The 19,905-nt window shown below is 43.2% G+C and overlaps 1 protein-coding gene across 1 annotated transcript in view; it reads right to left on the reverse strand.

Annotated features, from left to right (window-relative positions):
* Positions 1–19,618, reverse strand: part of LOC144514088 (protein jagged-2-like) — a gene marked incomplete at both ends in the record, with an annotated part of 57,626 nt that extends 38,008 nt beyond the window's left edge. Inside the window, one exon of the mRNA XM_078245282.1 lies at positions 19,266–19,618. Within this exon, the coding sequence (XP_078101408.1) occupies positions 19,266–19,618 (353 nt within the window). The remainder of the gene's footprint in view (positions 1–19,265) is intronic.
* Positions 19,619–19,905: the final 287 nt, after the last annotated feature.

Below are 19,905 nucleotides of genomic sequence, written 5' to 3' on the forward strand. Positions count from 1 at the left end.
AGCATACCAACTCTTGTTAACTTGTTAATAGTGTAACTGTTATTTATTGTTAAATGATGGTAGTTGTGTGTTAGGTGACTTTTCAAATTTTCAATAAAGAAAAAACTATAAAAGAGCCTTTTCTTCTTTTTTCAAGAATCAGTTTTGGAATCGGAATTGTTTTAAAAGTACCGGTTCGGCATCGGAATTGTAAAAATCCAAACGATACCTAACCCTAGTCACTGGTGTAGTGTGGATGTACAGTGGTGGAATAAGGCATGATGTCAGGCTCTGTCCCTCCTCTTTTACTATCCTTTGCTGCGGGAAACAACAACCACTGCATCCGGAGTACTACTGATTGTAGTACCGGTACTACAATCCGGAGCTTAGCGCCGCCCAAACTGATCGTGATTGGTTTTAAAGAACTCAAAACAAGCCAGAGGGGGTTTCTTTCTCCTGAATGTTAAGCAGTGTAGCCAGACCATACTCCAGCACTGACACAGCGCTGTGGAGATACAGTAGGTCTGGCAATGCAAGACTATCACAGGTGGTGGAGCTATATGCATACAATGATTGCACCCATACTGTGTTTTGCTGGCTTTAAGTTTTCCCCAGTAAGCAGCACACAAACCTTATCTAAGACCTCATTGGAGTGAAACAGAGCTGCTGTGTGTATGTGTGGCTCAACGTCCAAACTACACAGGGAAACTAAAAGAACTAATAAATCAAGGCATCAAAATGCTAAATTTTATATTTATGCAACTGTTGTGAAAACATAATAGTTCTCCCCCCCCCATCCAATCGAGGCAGAAAGCCTGACGTTTCTGTCTGTTAAAAGGAAATTTTTCCTCGCCGCTGTCGCACCAAATGCTAGCTCTGTAAATTATAGAGTGTGGTCTAGACCTACTCTGTAAAGTGTCCTGAGATTTGACTAAGAAAAAACTGAATTGAATTATCCTTTGGTCTCAAAGAGGGGACTAAAAGAAGAGGTCTCTGTTTCCCTCTGACAATCACTGACCTAACAGCAACTGATCAAACTTACGCAGGCTGTAAGCAGGTTCTCTGTGCACAGCGGGACATGAGGACATATCAACTGAGAAGGTTAAGGGCAACTCCTTACTACCTGACAGATCAGAGTCCATGTCAGGTGCAGAACAGAATCCCAAAACTACACTCAGATTAGTTCCAATCACTAATAACCCAAAAAGCCATGAGCTCAGACCCGACTGAGGCTCCTCTCCATCAGCTCCACAGGACACAGCAGTGATTTATGAGCAGCCATAACTCTGGAATGAGTGAAAATAAGTGGACATTATCATAATCAATCTTTCCCTTAGTAATCCATTTTAAATGTCACAGCCACTGGCTCCCAGACAGATGGAGCTGTCCCACGGCCTCACAGCAGCCTGACACCACCGTGTGTGTGTGTGTGTGTGTGTGTGTGTGTGTGTGTGTGTGTGTGTGTGTGTGTGCGTGTGTGTGTGTGTGTGTGTATGTGTGTGTGTACGTGTGTGTGTGTGTGTGTGTCTAAAGTGAAGTAAAGGCTTGTGTGTCCTTGAAGGACAGGAGCTGGAGGATCAAAGTGTCCCGTCCCTGCTGTCTGCAGTGAGACGTCCTTATGAGTCCACTCTGTGTGTGTGTGTGTGTGTGTGTGTGTGTGTGTGTGTGTGTGTGATATAGGCGGGTGGGTCGGTGGGAGGGAGGGGTGGTTGGGGACGTGTTGGGAGACACTTGACACCTCCTAACCAATTTGCAGGAGTCGGAGGGATTTGAGTTTTCATTAGGCGAGGAGAAAGCAGCCCACTCCTCGCCGCCTTCACCTGTTCAATGAATAAATTACGGCTTCGGCGCGGCAGGGACAGCCGCCAGCAACACACAGCTCTACTGAGAATATACTGTACAGCCTGGAGCTGCTCTGTTAATTCGGTTTTCCATACATGCTAGTAAGATTTATTCTACTTTATTCTTCTTACTACAACACTTCTGAGTCACTTTCTTTTCCTTTCTTGATTAACCCGGTGAAAAACTCTTTGTGAATTTGACTTTGGAGCGTAGTGTCTGCAGTGTTTGCTAATAGTACCACCGTTGGCCGCTACATTGGGTGTGGTGTTCATGAAGTGGCAAACTAATCTTTTCCCCATGATTTGGACTAGGGCTGAAACGATTCCTCGAATAACTCGAATAATTTGATTACAAAAACTCCTCGAAGCAAAATTCTTTGCCTCGAAGCTTCGTTAAATCAATGTAACTAACGTCTGCTGCTCTCGTCCACCGCGCTGTTTTACACAACTAGCCTACAGCACGCTACTCTGCAACTAGCGATGTTTTACCAACAAGCTAAAACGAAAGCTGTCGGTTTGTAGTCTAACTGTTTATCAGTTTGCTACTAATCTTTGGAAACCTAGCTGCTGCTGGAGACAAACCGGCTCCTCCCCCCAGCATGGCCACTTAATATGCACGTGAATGACGTCATCATGCCGGTGATGTCTGCATTCTTTATTCTTTCTCCTCACTCTGTATTAGGCTTCTTAAAATGTGTCCCACAGAACAGTGTAGTTGAACAGCCCTGCTGTAAGCTTTGTACCGTCACATCTACCCTCTGGTTAGTGAACAGCTCTTTTGCATATCCAGTGCAAAGAGCCAGAGGCAAGAAGGGGGGGGTGAAAAATATTAACATTTGGGCCACCAAAAATGTACTTGGAATTTGGCAATGAAAAATGTTGCTTTTTGTATATATACAAAAGACAGGTTTCCTTTTTTTTAGTACACAGCAATAATACATATTTACTATTGCTGTTTACTAAGTATTTCTTACTAAGTATTTCTTATCCGATTACTCGATTAATCGATGGAATAATTGGTAGAATACTCGATCACTAAAATAATCGATAGCTGCAGCCCTAACCCTAACCCTAACTACTGGACTTGATGCACAGACTGATGTGGCAGATTAAACCGCAATAAAAGCAACTAATATACAAATCCAGTCCCCTATAATAATAATAATAATAATAATAATAATAATAATAATAATGCATTACAATTTTAAAGTGAAATTAGATCAGAATTGGGAATAAATAATTTAACTCCGGGGCACCTGGTTAACTCACCTGGTTGAGCATGCGCCCCATGTACAGAGGCTCAGTCCTCGCCTCAGCGGCCGTCGGTTCAATTCCGACCTGCGACCCTTGGCTGCATGTCATACCCCCTCTCTCTCCCCTTTCATGTCTAAGCTGTCCTATCAAATAAAGGCCTAAAATAAAAATAAAACAATCTCTATCTAATGATTATTTCATTGATCAGTTCAACATGTGTATGTGTACGAATCTGTATCATTGATAAATAAAATGCAGTGATTCTGCCAATATTACTATTTTAAAGCTGTCACAGGTGTTTAGTGGCTCCTCTCATGGGAAAAACATGTTTGGTTTGCTTGTAAAACAATGTGTGCTCAGCATCAGAAATATTAGGTGCATTAAACCAGAGTTTTACACCTTAAGGCGGACTAAAATCAAGAGGAATGTTCCTTTAATTGAAAATTCACAGCAGCAGGGAATTGTACAGTATATGGTAAAAATAATCCTGAGACCCAATTAACAACTTTTCTGGAGTTGTGATTTTTTTTTTTCCGGGGGGGGGGGAGCAGCAGCAACACCTGTCACGTCACACCTGTTAGTCTATTGACATGAATAAAACATGTGGCTCCAGGCAGAGTGGAGCTGGGATGGTTAATTTAGCACATTATTAAGAGAACGAGCCCAGCGCCCCTCCACCGCCACGTCTTCTCTCTAAGGAGGCCTCAGAGCACCAACCGGCCCCCCGGGAGGCCTCGTTCAGACAGCAAATCTAATCAAAGCTAATCTAATCAGGTCTTCATACTGCGCCGCAGAACGGAAAAAATGACCCAATTCACTTTTCCCACACCAAACGCGTGAAAAGCTATTTCTGTCGCTCCGGGTTACGCCGGCTCCGCCAGCGACAGAGAGGAATTCAGAGAATTTTGTCCGTTACAGAAAATTGATGTCGCGTTTGTTCTGTAAAGGGAGCAGTGGGAGAAAATACCACCTTGAATCCATTAGTTAGTCCTTAGAAAAATAGGACTCTTTCAGTCCTAAATATACAGGTAGATAAATAATAACAATGATGCATTTTAGTTATATACCGCTTTTTTTTAACACTCGAAGACACATACTTCGAAAATGTACTAAACACTAAATTACACGCATTATCAAACATTAAAAGCAGCTCTACAAAGGTGAGTTTTGACATTAATTTGAACATGGACAGAATGGTGGTGTTTGGGGAGAGAGTTCCAGAGGGAGGGGGCAGCTACAGTATATGACATGTCGCGGTTTTCTAACTCGTGAAGGGAGCACTTCCACTGCGTATTGGACAATTTCTGTTGGTCCTTCAAATGAAGGTGCCAGAGACTTCACACAAGTCCTGCTGGTCCCCGTTAGTTAGTCGCAGCACGTACAGAGATAAAATCTGATTACACTGTGCTCAGTTTTTTATGACCTCCTTGTCAAATGGTCTGTAATCAAATGCTGCCGCTGGGAATCAGGCTGCACTGACATAAGCTACACTCCCACTGTTACACTCCCTCACCCACTGTGCACACAGCCAGTATGCTGTGTCCTGCAACCGCGAGATGTTGTCTCAGCCTTTACTATTTCACCCCGTATCACTGACATTGCGATTGCGATATGACTCACGATATTGGAGGGAATGATCATTTTTGTATCATTATTCCAGGGTATATACAGAAATCCTTTGGTGTTAAAATACCTTTTAATACCATTTTTAAAATACCTTCTCAATATTTTTTAAAACCAACACGCCATTGAGTTACAGGTTTATACGTATATACTATTATTATTATTTATACTGCAGTCTATGCTGTAGCCGTAACGTTGGTTTGGACGGTGGCACTGGTTTGCGGTGGTGTAGGCCTAACGGTAGCAGCAGCACAGAAACTGGAGATTGATAAATGTTCTCCGCGTATTCCAGATTTATGGCTATTTATGGTAGATTGCATAAGCGACCGATGAGCGTTAACCGCCATCCAAGTTAAACTGATGTTTCTTTTTAAAACCGAACAGTAAGCCTGCCGGTCTTTCCCTGTACAGGCCTGAGCCAGTCTTTAAACGCCAGGTCCTCTAGCTATTTATCGGAACATTTTCATTTGCCCATGTTTGTCTAGGTAGCCTAGCTGTCAGAGCTGTTAAAGGGGTGATAGAATGCAAAACCGATTTTACCTTGTCATAGTTGAAAAACGACAGTAAATAGGGTAAATAGGACATACATAGAAGCTCAAAATTCCATTGACACCTCTTTCCTCTGCAAATCTCACAATTTGAAACTGCTGCTGAAAACGGGTGACTCTCAACAAAGCTAAAAGTTGACGTCAACTCCTAGTCTTTGTCACGCCCCAACATTTACATAGGCTACGCCACTGACCTGAGGTCAGCTTAGTCTTCTGAATCTAGGTCAAGCAGATCTTAGAAATTGTATACATTGTTTGTCTGCTAATTAATTACTAAATTCACTTCTGAGACTTTTTTATGAAATCATCTATGTAGAGGTCAAATATGGGCCGTTTTACGAAAATTGATGGCTAATTGCAAATTTTGTCCGACTGTGTGTCGGAGTTCAGCAGGAGCTCAGCAGGCTAAGGTGACAGCGGCCGGTGCTCCCTCGCTGCCTGGCGTGTCCTCCTTCACAGACCACCGTTATTCTTATATTTAAAAAAACTAATGATTTTGACATTTGCTCTATTCAGGCATTATGTGGGTCACATAGCAGTAGGGGTGATACGGTTCACAAAACCCACGGTTCGTATCACGGTTTTAGGGTCACGGTTTTCGGTTCTGTACGGTTCTTGTTATTTTTTCTTTTAATCTTTAACACTCCAGAAATATACTTCAGCATATGATATATAGCTTAATTATCCACAATGCAGGATACAGTATTAAATTATTACATAGTTATATCATGTAATCATGCACAAACTGAATTTGACTTGACTTTAAGCACATTATTGAGACCATCTCTGAGGAAAGCTAGCTGAGATTTTGATACAGCAAGAGGGAAGACATTGATGATTTCAACATGCTTTTCATTTATTTGGCAAAAAAAGGAGAATGTGTATTGCCATCTACAGGAACTTATGTGCCTTTTTAGCACATGAAGATTGAAATATTACAGATTATCAATTGAAATAACTTGCATTTATCAAACTGCCAACTTCAGTGTAGCTCTTACAAAAATGTATCCTTTAAAAGAAAAAGAGAGGAACTCTTAAAGCTCTCTCTTTTGAATAAGTCAGAATACGTTAAACATAAAAACAGTTTACATTGTTAGTTAATTTCCTATCCTGGCTTGGGCTGGGACACACAGTCATACGGTTTGATAAAGTAGTTATTGGATTTATCATTGCACAATAACGAGCGTAGCTGTCAGGTCCTCCTGTATACGTCTCATCTCCGTTTTTTCCTGCATCCACCGTGTATGTTTGTGTGTGTGTGTTTGTGTGTGCGCGTGCGTCAGTCGCGGGGAGAACTGAGCAGCCCCGCCCACTGCAGAGACCCGACAGGATCTAAACTGCAGCCGCTTCTGCAAATTTAGAGTGAAAAAACTTTACAGTACATTGATGTTAAAATATTTACAGGCTGGTAGGATGGTCTGAAATGTTTTGCACGGTTTTTAGCTGTACGTTTTGTTGGTAACTTGTCCACACCTCTTCTTTCGCGCAAAAGGGAAACACACTGTCTGAGGTCACATACGGGCACCTGACGGGCACGAGGCTACATTGAGCATGCGTCGAACCGTGCGGCACACACACGCTCCGAACCAAGACAAGCGGACCGAGCGGTTCGGATGTTTTTTCATGAACCGTACCACCCCTACATAGCAGTGATATAAACAAAAGATGTATCATGGAATTCATTCAAAACTTTAATTTGTTGAAATTGTGTTTTTTTTTATCAATTTGAGAAATCATCGCAAAAAAATACGATACATACGATTTTTGATATTTATTTTATATGTGTGTGTGTATATATATATACCGTTTGACAGTAAATGTCACCACAAACCAAAGCAGGTGGGACTCACATGTGATGCCTGAAACCTTATTACATGTCCCCAGTTGTGGAAGAAGTATTCAGATCTTTTACTTCAGTAAAAGTACTAATACCACACTGTAAAATATATACCCTTTTACAAGCAAAAGTCCTGCATTGAAAATGTTACTTGAGTGAAAGTATGTAAGTAGCATCAGGAAAATGTACTTAAAGTATAAAAGTAAAAGTACTCAACGCTGAAAAATCCTCCCATTTTAGAAAGTGTAAAGGATCCAAGCAGTTGTGTGTTCAATGGTCTAATCATTTCAGCTGGACTTGTAGGCCGTTATAGTGTTGGCTAGTTTCATTTATAATAAAACATCAGGTGTTATAAACTACATGTGTTTTGTGTGCAGAAATCTTAATGTGTAAAGTAACTAGTAACTAAAGCTGTCGGATGAATGAAGTGGAGTAAAAAGTACAATATTTCTCTCTGAAATGTAGAGGCGTAGAAGTAGAAAGTGGCATGAAGTACCTCTGATCCATACTTAAGTACACCACTGTATTTCCCCCTGTATTCTCTTAGACTGCTCTAGTTTCTGAAAAGTTCTGTCAGATCTACAAATCAGGTAGACAGGGCTCTGTGGGAGGCCCAGCAGAGGACAGGAATACATCAGTTGCCTGAGAAGCATGCTAAATAGGACTATTGATCCTCGTCCACTAACAACTGGATGCAGCTCTAAATCCAGAGCTCCATATGAAGCGGGAAGCCAACACCTGAAGCAGGCGTGAATACCAGACTCAGCATGTTGCACTCCAGAGAGCAGCACAACAGAGGCCTTATGTAAACGCTCTCAAATCCACTCCTTGACATTTTGCCCAGCGTAGCTGCCCTCTTCTATCTCTGTTCCTCTCTGTTTCCATCTCCCTCTCCAAGCTCTCCGTTTCCCCCCCTCCCTCCACTCATCTTGATAACTCAATATCTGGGCACAAAGGCACAGGTATAAAGTCATTGTTCCCGCTGAAAGGTGCGGCGACAAAGAAAGTTAAGGCAGCCCTCGTTTCCACGGCTAAGCTGGGGAAAGTGATATTCACGCTGTGGGAAAACCCCCAAAGCGGCTCCTTCATCGTTGGTCCACCTGAGCACAGATGTGACCAATCGACGGCCCTCCTGCACCCAACAGCAAATAAAACTCTTTCATGTCAAGACGAGGGTGGAAGGAGAGAGACACGTTGACTGCGTGCAACATAAGCTCCTATTGTTGTTTTAAAGTGCTCATATTATGCTTTTTGGCTTTTTCCCTTTCCTTTATTGTGTTATATATCTTTTTTGTGCATGTTATAGGTTTACAAAGTGAAAAAGCCCAAAGTCCACCCCAAAGGGACTTACCATCTCCAACAGAAAACACTGTTCACAAACTGCTCCAAACAGCTCTATTGTAGTCCAGCCTTTACTTCAGAGACAAACGTGGTCACTTTGGAACACACGTTATAATGCTCGCCTAGCTGCTAGCATGGCACGCCCTCATACTCTGCTTCTGACTGGCTAGTAGTCCTTACCTAGGTACTGTCAGGGCACGCCCTCATACTCTGCTTCTGACTGGCTAGTAGTCCTTACCTAGGTACTGTCAGGGACACGCCCTCATACTCTGCTTCTGACTGGCTAGTAGTCCTTACCTAGGTACTGTCAGGGCACGCCCTCATACTCTGCTTCTGACTGGCTAGTAGTCCTTACCTAGGTACTGTCAGGGCACGCCCTCATACTCTGCTTCTGACTGGCTAGTAGTCCTTACCTAGGTACTGTCAGGGCACGCCCTCATACTCTGCTTCTGACTGGCTAGTAGTCCTTACCTAGGTACTGTCAGGGCACGCCCTCATACTCTGCTTCTGACTGGCTAGTAGTCCTTACCTAGGTACTGTCAGGGCACGCCCTCATACTCTGCTTCTGACTGGCTAGTAGTCCTTACCTAGGTACTGCGCATGTGCGACTCCCAACAAAGATGGAACAGAAGTGAGATGTCTCACTCTGTAGCTAAAACGGAGAGCTCAACACACAGGGTGAAAAGAGGAGCTGCAGCAATGTGCAGTAACAACAAAAATATGGTGTTTTTTGAAAATTAAACCACGTAACCCTATTCTGATATAACCTCTAAATACAATTATCAACCTGAAAATGAGCAGAATATGAGCACTTTAACATATGGAGAGACTTTGAGTGGCGTGAGACAGGGGCGATTCTAGGATTAGACCTTTAGGGGTGCCTGGCACCCTTTTAATGTCATTTTTTCTACTGTGATAACTGTGCATTTTAACATCATTTTGGACCATCATGATAGCGGAAACACACATTGATATAAACCAGAAGAAGAGGAGACAATATTGGCAAATTTTCTTTCAGACTTTTGGGAAAAAAATCATCCATAAACACATTTAGATTTTGTTTTACCCCACTTTGTCTATTTGCGCCTGTTCATTTCTCCTAAATTCACCAAAAGTTAGCAATAGATAATGGATAATTTGCATGCTTACAACATTACATTACAAACTTATAATACAATACATGTCTTAATGTAAGCCGGGGAGGTTTCATGTTGAAAAATGTTAGTTTAAATGCTTTACCCTATTCACCTTTACTGTCTCCCATTAATTGATCCAACTGCCATTGATCAGCCCAGAACTTTCCCTTTATTCCATTACACACATGTAATGAGCAGATGTTTTAGAAATGTTGTGGATTCAGAAGTGTGTGAGAGTGTTACGGTTTTTTTTTCCATGAAGCAGGAGGTTGGGTAACTGAGGAACTGACGGAGATTTTGGCATTCAGATGCGTTGAGAAACCCTGCTGAACCTTCACCCGATCCCTCTGGAGAGGCCGGTTAGGACAGGCTGCATGCATCCATGTTGCAGCAACATACAGAAGAAGAACGCTGTAGTAATACTTCTATTTAAGTTCTTCAGCATACTTTCGGAAAAGCCAAATGATGAGTCAGGGTACGTTCATTACAAGTGTGTTTGCAGCGGTTTACTTCAACTTGGGGGCGTTTACTCCTTTAATTCGGTTTATTTGTCCGTGAAAAGAATGACAGTCATGTTAGGCTGTCGTTCATTTCCAGCTACTACTTCATGAAATACTTAAAGTATAAAAGTAAAAGTACTCAACGCTGAAAAATCCTCCCATTTTAGAAAGTAGGATTCAAACAGTTGTGTGTTCAATGGTCTAATCATTTCAGCTGGACTTGTAGGCCGTTATAGTGTTGGCTAGTTTCATTTATAATAAAACATCAGGTGTTATAAACTACATGTGTTTTGTGTGCAGAAATCTTAATGTGTAAAGTAACTAGTAACTAAAGCTGTCGGATGAATGAAGTGGAGTAAAAAGTACAATATTTCTCTCTGAAATGTAGAGGCGTAGAAGTAGAAAGTGGCATGAAGTACCTCTAATCCGTACTTAAGTACAGTAATTGAGTAAATGTACTTAGTTACATTCCACCACTGTATTTCCCCCTGTATTCTCTTAGACTGCTCCAGTTTCTGGAAAAGTTCTGTCAGATCTACAAATCAGGTAGACAGGGCTCTGTGGGAGGCCCAGCAGAGGACAGGAATACATCAGTTGCCTGAGAAGCATGCTAAATAGGACTATTGATCCTGCATGCAGCCTGACAGTCATGTTAGGCGGTCGTTCATTTCCAGCTACTACTTCATGTGCTCTGTACTGGGATAAACACCAAAGAAGAAAAAATTACCCAGCAATCTGTCATGCTTAGCTGAAAGGGCACTGCAAAAACTCACAAACGCTCACAAAGAACGCCAATTCGGTAACTAGGAATGACTTTGCAAAACTACCATAAAAATCACGCAATGGCTTACAACCTGGTGCATGATGGGACTCCAAAGCTCTGCTTCTGACTCCGTGTTACTTTGGTTCATAAGCTGGTTCACAATGTGAACCTGAATTGAGCCAGATGCAAAAATACAACACAGAGATCTTTTCTCACTCTGTTCCGGACCAAAGAAAGCAAACTGTCAGTGTGATCACACCCTCAAAGCTAGCAAAACAAGCTAACAAAAACTGGAAGACAGCTGCCAAATGATTACTAACGGACAAAATATGTAGCTACAGGGTTATGGTCTGGTGGGAATGGGAAAGATGGGCAAGAGAAACATGAGATACATGAGATATTAGGAGATAAACAAATACAGCAACAATGGAGGGTTCCTCCAAACCTCCAGCCCTCTCTCTCTCTCTCTCTCTCTCTGGTCCAGCTGAGCTCCATTAGCCCTGTGAACAACCACTGGGAGTCAGGTGGGAAATTAAATTGCGTGTGTCTCATGCTTTAATCACCACAGCTCACCTCTGTGCGCATAACACATGCATTTCATTACCTCTGCCTTGCCTAAACACACGCACATACATTATGACTATACACACAAAGGCCCATTTACTCCTGTTATTAGCATGTAATCGGTTAGTGCAGGGGTCTTCAACATTTTTTTACACTCGCACTGTGATCGCATCTCAGCAGGTGCAAAAAGACACAAGTCTTAAAAAACAAATGCACCGAACAGGCTGAGAGCAAAATGTGGACAGAATCGAGATAACAGGACGCACAACGCTTATTAATAACACTACAGACGTGCAAACAAACACACATGCATGAAACTGATCCGTACATACTGTACACAGTAGGCTTGGCTATGAAAAATACTCGTTCCTGATTGGTTGGCGGGTGTCCACTGAAACTGCATATCAGGAAATCTCCGACATAGTGCAAGTTTAACGATTCTAAATCAGTGCTCGATGTAGGATAAACTACAGGTAACCATAGCAACGATACCAGTGCTTCATGCTACATTAGCAGGTAAGAGGTCATGATATAAACATAGACATATAAAATGGACCAACAGATCCCGTTGCTCTGGATGGAGACCAGTGAAGAATATTAGAGGCACTTTTCTGGTGATGGCTGAGCGTTACTGAGCAGTCTCCAACTGAGAGAGACGACGTAAATGTGACGTGAGCAACCTGTCTGAAAGTTGTAAGTCTTCTGGTAGCTGTGCCAAGAGAAATCTCAATCATTCCCAATCTTGCAGAGATGGAGAGTGTAGGTATATGTAAGGAGATAACATGGGCACAGGCTAATTATTGCTAACTAAAATGCTAGTTAACATTAGTAATTAAACTTAAACAGTTAATATAAGTCGAAACTGCCTGAGAGCTTCTCCTGTACTATACGGTAATTCCTCTACTATGCGACATAGTAGAGGAATTGTGTTTGTGATTGTGTTTCTTTAGAAATAAACACCAGACAAATAGAGTCTTTAAACGCTTCAGATGTAAAGTTATTCGCTGTCAAAGTGACGCCAAAATGAATGGCAGTCAATGGAATGCTAACGGGAGGTGATGGCTTGGTAGCATCAAAATGGCGCCATAGGAGCTAGGCGTTCTGGGGAGAGACTTACTCCCTTGGATATAAAGCGTGATAAAGAAGAAAAGGAGAGAAAGAGAAGAGACGGAGGGACTGAGGAAACAGTCAACTGTTCCACAAACTCCTGGGCAGTTCAGTGTTTTAAAACTTTCTTGTGGCAGCGATAGAGGCAGTGATGTTTCCTGTTTCCTGTACGGAACTCACACACTTCCAAACACAGTGACATTTTGGATATCGTAATATCGTGATTTGACACAAGTGTTGTCTTTTACTGGTTTTAAAGGCTGCATTACAGTAAAGTGATGTACATTTCTGAACTTACCAGACTGTTCTTGCTGTTCTATTATTTGCCTTTTCCCCACTTAGACATTATGTCCACATTACTGATGATTATTTATCTATAAACTAAGTGTGAAGATATTTAGTTAAAGCACCAATTGGTTTAATCAAAATAGAATATCACCGCAATATTGATATCGAGGTATTTGGTCAAGAATATCGTGATATCTGATTTTCTCCCTATCGCCCAGCCCTAGTCTGATCGTAGGTTACATGATTGGCCTCCGCAGCGTGACGTGTTTTTTTTTTCCGGCTCCCCCCTGTTGCCCCCACCACCACAGCCTAAATGCACTAACCCCATTTAAAATGGATGGGAAGACTTGTGTATTCGCTGGACAGCTGACCGGACAGCTGACCGGACAGCTGACCGGACAGCTGACCGGACAGCTGGCCAGATGTCTCTCATGTTCGGCCGGATGTACGGTACCTTCCTCTTTCTTTGTGTTGTATTCTAAACTCCGGTGGATTTCTGAGGACTATGGTTGGACTAACTGCTCCTCAGATCTCTGCAGGGTAAATCCAGACAGCTAGCTAGACTATCTGTCCAATCTGAGTTTTATGTTGCACGACTAAAACAACCTTTGAACGCTAGACGATTTGCCAATAAAATAGAGCACGGTTTTCTCCCATCCCGGAATGCTGTGTGGACTAACCAGACCTTCCTCCGCAGCGCTGTGGAGGAAGGTGTGGCAATGCGAGACTACACATAGTGTAACTGTGAGAACATATTTATGCCCCTACATAAGTACACAAAGCTGCCCCTATATCCACATCAGTCACACATCCACCAGCAGCATCGACAATCGATCAGAGGGACAGACTGAGCAGCTAATCACACATTTATACGCCTCAGAAGCAGCTCAGCTGACATGGAACCAGCGACAGCGTGGGAAAGATGAGCAGGCCGGTCCTGACGCAGTTAACCGAGCAGAGAGCTTTCAACCGCCTCGCCTGGCCGGGACACACCACGTAACAGAGCCCTGCTGCAACCCGCTGTAGGCTTTTAGGCTTATTAAAGACGCACAGAGAAGAGAGGTCAGAGGGAGCGCCGTACGTTTTGTGGTCTGAATTTGTTATTTTACAAAAGAGAAACATTTTCCAGGTCAAAATATGTGCATCATGAGACAAAACCTTTGGAGTTTGGATGTTCCAAAGGCATGGATGCATGAAGAAAATGAGAAATATGTCCTGCTCTTCAGTCTCATTGCTCTGTAAAGCAGTACACTACCTTTCAGGCTGAAAGTGCCAATCAAGACTGTTCGTACTACAGTCGTTACTACAACGTGCACAAAAAAGTAGCTGATGATAGCTGACTACTTTAGCTCTCGAGTCAGGACAGTCCCATAAACTGAATGTGTGAATAGTTTCAGTATAAGTGCACCTGCTGCAGCCCCAGATAGCTCGCTGTCTCCGACAACTCTGTTGTAAAACTAGGGATCATATCTTTACATGCGTTTGTTGATGACATATCTCTGATTACGAGATAGGGGAGTCAACTTCTCAGTCTATCTCTGCAGCATTCGAGGCAGAGCCCTGTTCATTCCTATTAGAGTTGCTCAGTGGCGCATGAAGCCCAAAAAGTTCAACTGCGCATACAATTACCCAGATGATGTTGCCCATAGAGCAGGCGCACTACAGACCTCCGCCTGCCGAGCCGGCTGCTTCTGGTCTGGAGCTCCGCTAACTTGAATGGGGATTAAATGATTTAATCGTGCGGCTCTTCTAGACTTCCCAAATGTTATTGGACCGAAAGGATCAACTTCTGATAGTGAAACGAGTCATTTCGCGGGGGTTGTGACGCTTGAAAAAAAGTATTTTTCTCCATGTAAGTCTTTTGTGCCAGAGGGCCCAATAAATTGCAATTCCACAGTTTGGCTGCTATGTCAAATTGGCTTCAAAGCCTGGTGCACCTCCTGGGGGCCTGCTCTCTACCTGCCATATAGCCAGGTAGCTAACGCTAACTAGCCAGCTGTCTGCAGATAGCCGGCTCATAGGGAGAAGCGCCAACAGCAGGAGCAGATAAATGACTGAGTGGACTTTATTAAACTGGATATAATGGCTTTACTTTAGTTGCAGCATCTGGTATTGTTGTTACACAGCTGTTTTGCATGTGTAGGCCTAAAAAATATGACATTTCAGTCTTTCTACATTTTGGCAGGATCCTCTTACACAGCCAACCTACACCTCCATTCATGTGATCATCACATCCTCCTCCTCCTCCTCTGTTCCTCCAAAACTAATCAACCATAAGAGCATCACCAAAACTGAGAGGAGCGCCTGGTGGAAGAGCGGTAGCTCGCCAAGGACACACTCGGCAAATGAGCCAAACGAGGCGAGTGCTGGCAGTGACGGCACTGAGGGAAACAAGTGAAGAAGAAGACGACTCACCGTTATCCAACATTGCACTTTGTGATTGCTTACTGATACTCCTCCGAGTGAGGTGATCTTTTGCTCGGCGATGCTGTAATCATAGCCTGTTTTCCCTAATGCTATTTCACTAAAACATTTATTCTGGGGAGGAGGAGGTCTCCAAACAACAGCTGTTCCACCTCTGTCCTCTCAGATCTGCCAGGCTGAGGGGGAAATTCTGGCAAGAGTGAGGGCAGAGAGGAGGGGGGGGGGGCAGGCCATGAAACTGAAGGAGTACACACCCTTGATCCTCGATTTACTCACAGAGGGGTGAGGGGAGGACAGCAACTCTAAAAATACCCCATAAGGAGAGAGAGAGAGGGAGATGCAGAGACTGGGGAAGGTTTGAGTGAGAGGGGGGCAGCAGAGGAGAAGAAGTAAATGCTTGTATTTGCCTCACTCAATACTGTAAGAACACTTCCCTCATGACAGAAACCTCACAAGGAAGCAGCATGAAGGGTAGGGTTGGGATGATATGTATGAGTATTGAGATTTCCTTTTAGTTATTTAACAAAAACAAAAGTTGAATAATACACTTCTAGAGACAATATATCATGAGACGACATATTTCTTTCATTTGTAAAGAAAAACATGGATTTTCTGCATTTTCTGCTTTCGCTCGGTTTTGCTGGAAACACATATGATGTAGTCGCCGTCGGCGGTACCGTATAAACAGAAAATATTTAGCTCAATCATTGGTAAGAAAACCAAAATAAAAAATAATGATTCTGGGGAAAAGAATAGTCGCAAAAAATTAATCACGATACGTACGATTTCCGATTTTTTTTTTTATCCCCACGCCTTTTCGTTTTGAAGAGGGGGCTGCTTCCTCTCTCTTCCCCATCATCCCTCCATTTGTCAACCCCCCCATCCATCTCTCTCATGAAAAAAAGATGTTACTAAAGACCTAAACTGCCAGAGGGGTTAACATGACGGGGAAATGATCGGCAGAGGATAGAGCCGAACAATGTCCTTCTTTTTGATTTTTCTTCAGCAGCTCATTCATGTCAGGACAAGTGGCCCAGATACTGGGGCCGACCGGAGGAGTCCACTATAGCAACACCAGAGGCTACAGGCCACGGCACACACAAAAACACACACACACACACACACACACACACACACACACACACACACTCTGTTAGTGACTGTCAGCACTGTCTGTTGGCCGACAGCGTGCCACGGGACAAACTACAGTCTGTGGTAGGAAGGAGGAGGACTATGGTTTGGCCTTGTTAAGTATGAGTAGAGTGAGACATCTGTCATTTCACATCTTTCCCAAACTTTTGATCACCATGCAAGCAGAGGAGGAAACATCATTTTATTTCGAGGATTTCCTGAGAGGACTCTGCACATTATACAACACCCTCTATTCTCAGAGAAGGGAAACCTCCAAAGGAGCAAAAGAGAGGAGGGATCCCTCTTCCAGGACCAACAGGCATGCATTAGATGTCGAACAATGGTAAAATTACAATATGATCAGTCGATTCAAATGACTAATTGAAGTCATTTATCAAGAAAAAAAGAAAAGCTGCTGCTTCCAGCTCCTTAAAATGTGAGAATGTGCTGCTTTTCTCTTTCTTGTAAATTGAATATCTAGACATTAACTTGCATTCTGGAAACTACTGATGGGCAATTTTCACTATACTATAGATAATCCATAGACTAATAGAACATTATAATTAATTGGCAACAGATCACAAGTTGCGGCCCAGAGTAGGTATCGTGTTTGACTTCTTTAATGCACAGTGAGGTTCACACCCCAGATATTTAACATATAATATTCAAACAACCAGTGAAAATGTCTGATTTAAAAAACATGAAGTGTGAGGACATTTTTAAAGAGCCTTCAACTTAGGGCTGGGCAATATATGGATATTATATCGACATCGATATATGAGGCTAGATATCGTCTTAAATTGTGGATATGGTGATATGACACAAGTGTTGTCTTTTCCTGGTTTTAAAGGCTGCATTACAGTAAAGTGGTTTTCTAAATATACCAGACTTACTAGTTGTTCTGTTAGTTGCCTTTACCCACTTAGCTTCACTCATGATATCCCATTACTGATCACCCAACGGGCGATAGTTTATTTAACGTTCTTCCGACAAACAAACAAGTGGACTCACACACATGGCTACTCCGATACCTCTAGGTACAACCTCTAAAATAATCGGTGCTGCAACATGTATACATCAAAGAATTCCTATTGTTACACGACTGATTGAACCATGCTTATGTAGTAAGATAAAGTTGTGGGAGAAAAAAAATACTAGGAACCGAGCAATCGACCCTTCCTGAACAAGCACACGCTCCAAACAGGCACTGCACTATCAAAAATCCACCAATAGTCAACCCCTACAATATCGCCGCAATATCAACATTGATGTATTTGGTCAAAAATATCCTGATATTTGATGTTCTCCATATATCGCATGGCTCTACTTAAGTGCTCCAACCTTGACATTCTCTTGTGAATAAGCTGCTGAACACTGATACCCTCCTTCCTTTGTGACACACACACACACACACACACATACACACACACACACACACACACAAGACCCCCTCCCGGGCGGATAGTGGGAAATAGTGACCCCACACACGCCGAGTGAGACAATGACCCAATAACGGATAGAGAGTGAACATGAGAGGCGGTGAGGTAAAGGCAATCCCCCGGCCCAGATTGACCGAGGATCTTCACTTGTTTGAGTAGATGGTGACACTGATATCCACCGCCTGTGTCACACACAACTTAGTGGTAATCGTATCTGCCCGCAGGGCCCCAACTTACTACTTCCATCTTCCCCTTCTGCTGACAGCTGACCATGGGGAGTGATGAATGGAGAGGTCACCCAGCCAGCCGAGCACACAAAGCACCCGATAGATATATATATATATATATATGTGTGTGTGTGTGTGTGTGTGTGTGTGTGTGTGTGTGTGTGTGTGTACGATCTGTACATTCTGACATCAACACACAGACGACTTTTCTGCTACGTGCAGCAAGAATGTACTACTTTTCTTTGATTGACGACTTGGTTAAAGTACTGCACCACAAGTTCATATAAAGTAATGATTATTGATAGTATTCACTTTCATCATGTCCGTATTGTCTTTTCCACTTTGACTCAGAATGACCGAGAGGACTCTTATTTTGACAGCTCACTCACTCAGCTGTTGTGGGAATCAAACCTGTGATGTTTCCTCCACAGGACGTCACTCTCCCCATTAAACCACTCTGATAAAGATCTGTGAGTGTACAGCAGCTTTCAGTAAACTCGGATTGTTCGGGAGGACTCCCACGCTGGCTCGGCAGCAGCTTTTTGATTGCCTGTGCTGCTCTGTTTAGATAAGATAATAAGTTACCTGCCACTTCTTAATCAACACTCGCTTGGAACCCCCCCCACCCACCCACCGCACACTATAACTGGAGCCACGCAAACAGAAGCTTGTTTGGTATCTCATCAAACGAGACACAACTGCACCGCCGCCGCTGTGCGTAAAAGTCATGCGTCATGCGCGCTCAGGGCTTTGGCTCGATCAGAAACACACAGACATTCACCGTAAAAAAAGCTCCAAGAGAGGAATGTGATATCCCTCGCGAGATGTCTGATCATGTAGAGACGCCAAAACGTTGCACGCGGAGGGAAGAATGGGGTGGCACGCAGAGCCTCGGACAGCAATGACAGACGTGTAACAGAAAAACTGTGCCAAAATGTGCCAAATTACACTCTGTACGAGCGTGGGTGAGCGATTTAAGGCTGCGTCATGATTCACCACCAAAACATCCAAACTCCCCTTTGATAATTCTACATGTTTTGGACACAACATGGGAGATTATTAACATGAAATCATGAAATGATGAGTACATTACATGATAAGCCTTCTGATGTTGCATCCAGGTCCATATTTTGAAACCTTTACGCAATCTCTCCTTTTGAAATCCAACTTTTAACAACAGCTAGGGGGTGTGGTGGGGGTGGGGTGGGTCACATGAAACGGGCGAATCTCCACCTGCACAACGTGACAATCAGATCCACTTACCGGCCACGCGAACTGGAAGGGAATGATGATCTTCCCGGCGTCATTGTTCCGGTTCTGTCCGGTTTTCTGTCCGCCCTTGAACTGAAAAGTATTCCCACCGATAACCTTAGTAGTTTCCGAGCCATAGGTGCACTGTCCGTTGGTCGTGACCTCCGTTTGGTATTCCTTTAAACACACTCTGAAGTAGGTGTCGCACTCGTCCGCGCCGCAGTGGCCCTCCGTTGCGCTCTTCTCTGCGTCGCAGCAGTCGCCGTTCAGGAGCTGACCTTTGGGGTTTTCCACCGAAATCAACTGCAGCTCGAAGTAGCCCGTAGACTGAGACACCTGAGGAGAACATACGGGAGTGAGAAAGGCTGAAGAAAACAGGCCTGCAGGAGGTGGTCACACTGCAATGTCTATTTTTCAATCTTTTAAAAAAGGTCGTTCTGTGTCCATTCAGAGTTTCTTCTCAAGTGAAATTCTATGTACCACAGCAGTTATTTCTTTCTCCTAGAGTCTAATGCAGCTTTTCTAAGTGTGTTAAGGGTTGTGCGTCAATAACATGTTTAACAAAATGCTACTTGATTAATCAAGTCTAATAATTGTAAAAATTCTGTTGTAAACAAGTGAAATGATAGGCTACAACTTTTAAAGGAAAAGG

Source organism: Sander vitreus, unplaced genomic scaffold (assembly GCF_031162955.1).
Source record: "Sander vitreus isolate 19-12246 unplaced genomic scaffold, sanVit1 ctg446_0, whole genome shotgun sequence".
Classification (NCBI taxonomy): domain Eukaryota; kingdom Metazoa; phylum Chordata; class Actinopteri; order Perciformes; family Percidae; genus Sander; species Sander vitreus.